This window comes from Octodon degus, unplaced genomic scaffold, assembly GCF_000260255.1.
Source record: "Octodon degus isolate 3935 unplaced genomic scaffold, OctDeg1.0 scaffold00028, whole genome shotgun sequence".
NCBI classification, from domain to species: Eukaryota; Metazoa; Chordata; class Mammalia; order Rodentia; family Octodontidae; genus Octodon; species Octodon degus.
This window is the reverse complement of record NW_004524604.1, coordinates 2,026,441-2,035,189: the sequence shown is the minus strand read 5'-3', so window position 1 is coordinate 2,035,189 and position 8,749 is coordinate 2,026,441. Positions and strand designations below refer to the sequence as shown.

Here is an 8,749-nt window from a genome sequence, read left to right as displayed (position 1 = left end):
TGTAACTGGGGATTGAACCCAGGCCCTTTCCCTTACCAGGCAAGCGCTTATTGTACTGAGTTATCTCCCCGGCCCCTAGTCTAATTATCTTATGTTTTTTTTTTTTTTTTTCCAGAACCGGGGATTGAACTCAGATCCTTGCACTTGCCAGGGAAGCGCTTATTCCACTGAGCCATCTCACCGGCCCCTTGGCTTTGTTTTTAAAAGAACTTGTGGTTACATCTGAGTGTTGGTCAGGAGAACGATGGTGATTCCCTTGTGAAGGGTCTTCTTAAAGTGGCTCTTAATTTTAAAAGCCTCCATGTTATTCTTAAGAGTAGAAGCTATGGGCAACTGTGTAAAAAGGCCCTTCCATATTATGAACGAAAGCATCTGGAGATGAATGCAAGATGGTTTTTGTCACAGTGAATTTTGCTTTATACTAAAATACATTTAAATAAAATCCTACTTACCATAAAGCAAGTATAAATAAAGGTATTCACTCAACACAAAAAACTGTTGCTGCTGAAGAGTCTGGTTCCTACCACCAGAGTTTAACACGGAAAATGTAATTTCCTTATTTCTGTGGAATTCTCTCAAGCTTTTAGCATCTTACAATAGTAAATAGTGGCACTAGTTTAAGTCTATATAAAACATAAGTATCACAAGTGACACAAACATTGAACTACCACACAGACATTCCTGTACATCTTCAAAAACGACTGTGGGTAACAACCGTAATGCATAATGCTCCGAAGGACCCCAGCAGGACTTCAGTGACAGGCACCATACATGACACATGTGAGAATCACACTCTGAAAGGCTGCAGCATGGTGCTACCTCGCAGAATAGCCATGCTCTGTGCCCTCCCGAGGAGGCTCCCAACAGAACTGGTCCAGTCTCTCTGCTGTTTCTTGGCTGATGAGACATTCATCCTTCAAGTCTCTAATCGTTTTCCTCAGTGCTTTTTGGAAATACTTTTCTCGGTCTAGAACATTGCGCAGACTTTCCTGGGTGTCCTCCAGCTGGCTGATCACATGATCTAACTTATGTTTGAGTTTCTTTGGACTGTCCATTACACTGTAGCTGTGCTCCTGAAAACACAAAAGCTGAATCATTCAACAATACATTAGATAGAGGCTTGTTTCCAGGCTTCAGCTGTTTTCTCATTTATGATGCCCAGTGCAGATCTCTGAGGGGGTGATTTTGGAGGTGTAAAGAGTCTAGAAGAGGATGGGGTGGAAGTAAAGCAGCACATAGGTCTTTTTGCTCTCCAAGACCAGAAAGACAGGAGGTACACAGAATATCACAGATGATCTGGGTGCGCATCTGCTACAGACACCTGGACACTCGTACCAACTACGTAGCTTCATTGCTTGTGTGGCATCAGTAAGCTCAATTTTTATCTACTACTTTATTTTGAAGACTTTCAGTTCAGAAAAGTGTAAGGCAGAGGGCACTGGGCTCAGTGGGTGGAGGGGATCTGAACAGGACTCTGGTTTTGGAGCTTTGCAGCAATAACAGCACTCCTACTGAGGCGTATTATGGTTATGATTATATATACAGACATGTTCATTTAAAATGGAAAATAACACTAACATCTTATAAAAGGGTATCAAATAATAAAGATGAAGAGCTGTTATTGAGAAGGAATAGTTAAAAAAAAAAAAAGACAAATGAAAATCAAAGTAGAGAAGGCTGTGGCACAACTTCAGGCAGCGTAATGTGTATGTGGTCAGTGCTCCCAAACGACAGGAAAGCAAAGCTGGGATACAAAGAAATGTTTGAAGAAACTATGACCCCAAATTTTCCAAGACTGACAAAAAATATAAATCCAGAGATAACAAACCTCAACAACACATTCCAACCACCAGAAAACTAAACCAAAGCATATCATAATTAGATTAACCAAAACTAGTACAAAATATTAAAAGCAAAAGGAAAAGAAACAAAGTATAACAGTTTTCATCTGACAAAACACACATAAAAATACAGTGGAACTACAACTTTAAAAATGCTAGGACCAAAAAACCTCAAAATTACAAACCTTGAATTTAATATTTAGTGAAAATATTAGTGAAAAAACCCCTGAAGACTAACAGATGACTCAGACACAGGACTGTTGAAGGGTTTAGCACTGCGTTACTGCTCTGTACAAGTCGGCGGAAGTCCTTCCAGTGATACCCGCTGGGTGGAGATGCGGCTCACACCACGGCCTGAAGGACATCAGGAAGGCAACCACAGGGAAATACCAAGTTTCTTTCTTACCATTGAAGTCTCTACAAAATGATCTTTGTTTAAAAAGAAATGATGACAACACCATCTAGAGTCTAGTGTGTGTAAAGGTAGAACACAGAAGAGTGGCGGCAAAGGCGTGTGGGCAGGCAAGGCTGCGGTGCATAGCTGTGAGAAGCGTACCACGAGCCCAGGGTGGGTAACTTACAGTGTGGCATAAACCTAAAGACAACTACTAAGAACAGAGTTCTAGCTCATGCATCAAAGAAGAAGGTAAAGCGGAAGCAAAGAGTACTCCGTCTAAAAGTAGAAAATAAATGGGAACAAAAGCAAATGGAAAGGAGGAGGAGGGAAGGAGGAGGAGGAGGAAGAGAAGGAGGAAAAGGAAAAGGAAAAGCAGAAAAGAAAATGGAGTAGAAAACAAAGGAAAAGAATCACAGGTTTCACCCTAATATCAAGGGTCACATCAAGTATAAATGTCTTAAGTAACCCAATGAAAGGAAGATTATCAGTCTGGACTAAAAACAAATGAAAACAAGACCCAAAACTACATGCTGCCTACAAACAGAACAGAACAAAACAAAACAAAACAAAACAAAACAAAACAAAACAGTATTTCAAAGATGATACCACTAATAAAAGCTGATCAAGAGAGCCACAATGACAAGAGGAATAATGATGCAGGCTACGGTGGCAACAGAGTCAGCCCAGGGCAAACATGACTACCAACTGTAATGAAAGTAGGTTTGTAACATTTACCAAACCTAAGTTATACCTGGTAACAGTGCTTTAAAATATAATAAGCAAAATTACTGACAACTGCAAGGAAAATCAGACAAATCTCCAACTATGCTATAGTATTTTAACACTACTTTCTCAAAAACAGACTAAAGAAGTACAGGAATTAAGTAGGGATAACAAAGCCTCAGAACATATCGAACAGCTTGCGCTCACTGACAAACACAGCCCAGGTCAGATCACAATGCCCCATTGCACATGTACAGAGAAGCTTGCCAAGATGGACCATCATGCTGGGCTGTAAAATACACCTCAACACATGCACAAAGGGTCAGGCTCTGCCCTGGGTATCCTTCAGCCACAACACAATTAGCAATAACAGATCTGGAGAACCTTCAATATTTGGAAATTACATGACATACTTAAAAATGAAAAATAACAGCAGAGCATGGTGGCACACATCCGCAGTTACAGCATATGGCAGGAGGATAGCACAAGTTCGAGGCCAGTAGCGTGTTCAAGGCCACCTTGCACTGCTTAGCGAGACCTTGTCACAAAATAGAACAAAATGAGAAAAAACAAATCAAAATATAATTTGAAAGTATTTTGAACTGAGCAATAATAAGAACACAACATATTTAATTTGTGGGAAATAATACTTGGGGAGAAATTAACACCATTATTGAAGAAATACTTTGAGAGAATACTATTTAAACAATAAGCTCAGCTTCCACTTTAGCTATAAACAGATGAATACATTTTCCTGAAGTAGAAAAAAAGAAATAACGAATGAAAATCAGCGAACTAGGCAGAAAATCAATAAAAGCTAATTACTGACAAGATCAATAAAACTGTTAAATCTCTAGGGCTGGTAGGCAATCCAAGAACAGAAATGACCAGAAATGATCAGAATGATTGAAAAATCACTACAGATTCTATAGTTATTAAAAAGATAATAAAAAATGGTGCAAAAAACCTTAAATTAATACATTTGACAAGTGTGGTGAAATGGACAAATTCTTTGAATACATTAAAAAAAATTTTGTTTTTTTGTGGAACCAGGGATTGAACTCAGGCCCTTGCACTTGCCAGGGAAGAGCTTATTCCACTGAGCCATCTCCCCAGCCCCTCAAAAAACCCTCACAAAACCCAAACTTCCTAAAATGAAAACTACAAGTCCAGATAGCATTGGAGAACAAGTCTATCAGGGTGGGAGAAGCAGCTGGGGAGGCTGACAGGAGGATCACTGTGAGTCAGACTTGTGTAGCAAAACGCTATACCAAATACATAAAGATTTTTTAAAAATTAAAAAAAGTCTATCAAATATTTATCGAAGAAATAGCAACATCCTACACAAACTTTTCCAGTATATCAAAAATGTTGGCACTATTTTACAACTCATTCTTTGAAATCAGTTATTATTCTGATGCTGAAACTAGACAAATACACAATAGTAAAAACAAAAGAAAAAGAAATCCTATAGGTAAAATATCTTTCTTAAACATGTAAAGAAAGCCTGGCATGGTGGCACATGCCTGTAATCCCAGCACTCGGAAGGCTGAGGCAGGAGGATTGTGAGTTCAAGACCAGCCGGGCTACAAAGAGAGCTCAAGGCCAGCCTGAGCTGCATAAAGGGACCCTATCTCAAAAAGGCAAAACAAACAAACAAACAAACAAACAACATATAAAGACTAGACAGAAATTTGACAAATAGAATCCAACAATATAGAACATGGATAATGCATGTTATCCCAGGAACAAAAGGTTGGCTAAACGTCTGAAAATCAATTTATATAACTCATTATATTAAGATATAGCATTTGGCAAAACCAACATCCACTTCTGATAGACTCAGCAGGTGGAGAACACAAAGGCACCTCCTCCACCAGATAAAGGCACTCCTGACAGCTACAGCAAAGGTCACAGCTGCCAGTGGAAGCCGCAGGCCCTCCTGCCACAGCTGGGGCCAGAGCAGGAGATCAGCTCTCAGTTCCTCTATTCAGTAGTTTTAATGGCCGAGGGCAGTGCCACAGAAGAAATGACTGGCATCCATGCTGAAAGGGGAACCGACACGCCTCAATCACAGAGAACGTAATGATGTAAGTAGGAAATTTGTTGCAACTAATGTTTGAATTGGGCCAGTTTGTCAGATGTAGCATCAGTGCACAAAAGTTAAGTTCCATATCTAGCAGCAAACAAAACAGCACCATTTATATCAGCATCCAAATGTACAAAATTTCATGGCATAAGTTTGGCCAAGTGAAATAATACTTGGCTCCTGAAGCCAAAACAATGCTGAGATTACCTCAGTTACCTCAACAGAGATATTCTGAGTTCATGTGCTGAGGATCATTAAGCTGTTAAATTTCCCAAATGGATCTACAGGTGAAACGCAAAATAGAATGCCAGCCAGCTTTTGGGCAGAAATTTACAGTGACTCTAAATTCCTGTGAAAATGTAAATAACCTGGAACAGCCAAAACACTTTGAAAAATAGAGTGGATTAATACATTTTTCAAGAATTGTTGTAAAGCTATAGTAAGAGATTTACATCTTGGCACCAGCAGAAACAGGCTACAGATGAGTAAACACAAGCTTGACTACTCGGTATGTATAAGACTGCTTTAAAGAAAACAATCACTGCTTTTGTTAGATTTTTCCATACAGAAAACATATAGAACATCCTTGAAAAGGCATTCTTTGAACTAAATTAAAGACTTACTTTAGTAAAGGATTAAGTAATTTTACACTGTATTTGCATACAAATTACAATGACCTTGGGAAGCACTATTTAGATATTACATGTTAAAAAGACCATGAACACATAAATTCCTAGCTTTTGTTAAGATTCTGCAAAGTTTGATCTTGATGGATAGGGCATACTCATCTTAAAAGTATTAACATTAGTTCAATAAATAATTTTACTTACAAAAATGAACTGAGATTGGAACTTTTCAATGTACGAAGAAGCACCGATGAGTTGGTGGTCATGGTTTGTGACCGGAAGGGTTCTGAGAGTGAAGTTTTTCCTATAGTGCAGCTTTTCTTTCTTCTCCTGTTAGGAAGTTAACAAAAATCATTGAGTTCCCTTTTTTTTGGTACATGGAACTAAGCCAGGACCTTTGCACTGAGCTAGGTCCCAGCTATTTCACTTTTTACGCTGAGAAGAGTCTTGTTAAGTCATTAACTTGCTGGCTAGGCTTGAACTTCTGATTCTCCTGCCTCAGTTTGTCAGAGTGCTGAGGTGACAGGCATGTGCCATGACAGCCAGGTTGTTTTTTTTCTTTCTTTGGGATAGGTCTTCACATTGCAATTCAGGCTGTCCTTAACTATGTACCCCTGCCTGGCCTCAAATTTGTGAGTACTGGGATTATTGGTGTGCATACCACACCCCGATAAATTTTATTTAACTTTGTGCAGTTTAATGACTACCTTATTTTCATGAAAAATGTTTTAGAAGCCAGTAAATTCTAGAAGTTAGATTACTGTAACAGAAATTTTGAACACTATAGTTTACATGGAAACACAAATTTTCCTAAAAATGAAGTGAAAATCTGGTAGGATATTTCCTCTCAGCTATTGAAAATATAGTACACAATAAAAATAGTTAAAATACTGCATTTTTTTTAGTACTAGACAGAAGTATCTAGACATTAATAAAGTAGATAAATGCCTTTAGTGGCAACCTAAAAAACTGGAGAAAGGCTATAAACCATATAAAAACTATTTAAGAAAAGCAGTTATATGGAGCTGGTGAGATGGTTCAGTGGTCTAAAGCACCTTAGAACAAGCTTAGCAAAGCACAAGCACTGTGGTTCAATCCCCCAGCACGACATGCCAGCCAGCCCCACCCTCTAGTGGGCTGAGCTGGCCACAGACACACACACACACAAATAAAAAAAAAAAAAAAAACAAACCAGTTGTATTCTTTATATATACCATTTCCTCCAAAATACCTAATTTCAGGGACTGTCCCTCCTAAAACCATGCTAGAAGTTGTTTGCCAGATAGGTCTTGTTTTTGGAGAAACGTAAGTCTGTAACCACAATGAAAATTATAGTATTACAAACTAATGTAGGGCTGGCCAAAGAGCTCAGTGGATTAAAGAGCCCGCAAGCAGGCACAGGGGCCAGGAGTTCAATCCCTGGGACTGCCATGCTGGCCCTGACCCCAGGGTGCGCTGAGGCAGCAACTGAATCTGGGCATGGTGGCGCATGCCTATAATCTCAGCTCTTGGGCGGCTGTAAACAGGCGGATCACTATGAATCCAATCTAGTAGTGAGACCCTGAACACCCTGAAGACCCTTCCTTAAAATACAAAAAACAAAACAAAAAAAACTAATGTGAAACTGAAAACAATAAGGAACTAGAAAATAATAGGGAACATTTTAAGGTGGTGAAGTCTAAAATCATGTAAGAAAATATATTTTATTGACTACAGAGCAAGTCTAAATTTGAAAAAAAAAAGCCATAATCACAAAACCAAAAGGTCACTATGACATAAATGGCAGTTAAATGACTGATATCGTTTTTTAAAAAATAGCTTAGAAAAAAAAAATCAAACAAACAGAAGACCTAGTTTTCTCAAGACATACAAATGTTCAATAAACATAAAAAATGTAGAAATGCATTAATGTTTAAAGATGAATAAAAACAATCGGCCTTTTTTTTGGTCTTAAGACACGCTAAGGACTTGAGTGGGCGATGCCCTTATGCATAGCTGGTGGTGCGCAGGATGGTATAAGCATTGTAGAGCTTTGGGAGAGCTGTATCAGAAGCCAAGCTTTAAAAATCTGTTACTCACTGATCTTATTCCAAGGAATTTAGTTCAAGGAACTAAGGATACGCACAAAAATTCTGCTAGAACAATACTCATTTCAGTGCTACTTACAGTGGTGAAAAATACATGACGACCAAGTACAACAGTGAAGACTGGTGACTAATCACTGCTCATATGCAGGACTGTTTTATGGTCATTCATACCCGCTCCAGCAGACACCATGGGGATGCAGAGGAACTTCTGTGTTGATGTTGGGACTCTGAATTTGAAACTCACTTTGGAAAACTATAGCAACATCTACTCAAACTGAATGTGTATCACCCTGACCTCAGTATTTCCGTTTGTAATGAAAGTATGTAGGCACTCTAAAAAAATGTATACAAGAGACATGGAAAAAATGTTGATTGCTACACCATTTATAATAGCTTCAAAGAAAAAATAGCCCAAATGTTTACCCACAGTTGAGTGGAGAAATGAGTTTATTTAACAGAATATTTTATCACAAAGAAAATAAATGGTCAGCCATCATGACTACATGGATGAATCCTAAAGAAGCTAAAGAAGCTGCAGTGCACTGTGGGCAGGGCTACATTTAGACAACTGGTAGTGATATAGGTCAAGGCGGTAGCAATCTCTAGCTAACACTGTCAAGCAGTGTCACTGCTTGGCCTGAGATAAGTCATATGAGTGTGTTCACTACTTGAAATTCAGTGATTTGTACACTTAGGATGCATACACTTTTCTGCATCTTACACACATGATCCACAGATCTAAAGCGCAAGGCAGGATACTTGTTTAAAAGTGCAAACTTTATGAATCAAATTCTCTGGGAGTGGGGCACAAGACTCTGTATTTTTTAAAAACCCTCTGAATAATTCCTGCATAGACTAATGATTAAAAGCCATCGATGTGTGCAAGTACTGCATTTAACATCACAGAGTGTAGTACTTAAAAATGAAGTCTGGAGCTAAAGTGCCCATCAGCCTCTGCTGTTAACAGAAGTGTGGTCTAGGGAAGG

At 38.7% G+C, this 8,749-nt stretch overlaps 1 protein-coding gene across 2 annotated transcripts in view; it reads right to left on the bottom strand.

The window, feature by feature from the left end:
• Positions 1 to 194: 194 nt before the first annotated feature.
• The window catches only part of Thap6 (THAP domain containing 6), an 11,824-nt gene continuing 3,269 nt past the window's right edge, over positions 195 to 8,749 (bottom strand). For both annotated transcript variants that reach the window (XM_023712988.1, XM_023712987.1), the window contains exons 4-5: positions 5,881 to 6,006; positions 195 to 1,073 (exon numbers count right to left, since the gene is read on the bottom strand). In XM_023712988.1, the coding sequence (XP_023568756.1) occupies positions 816 to 1,073; positions 5,881 to 6,006 (384 nt within the window). In that variant the 3' untranslated portion in view covers positions 195 to 815. The remainder of the gene's footprint in view (positions 1,074 to 5,880; positions 6,007 to 8,749) is intronic.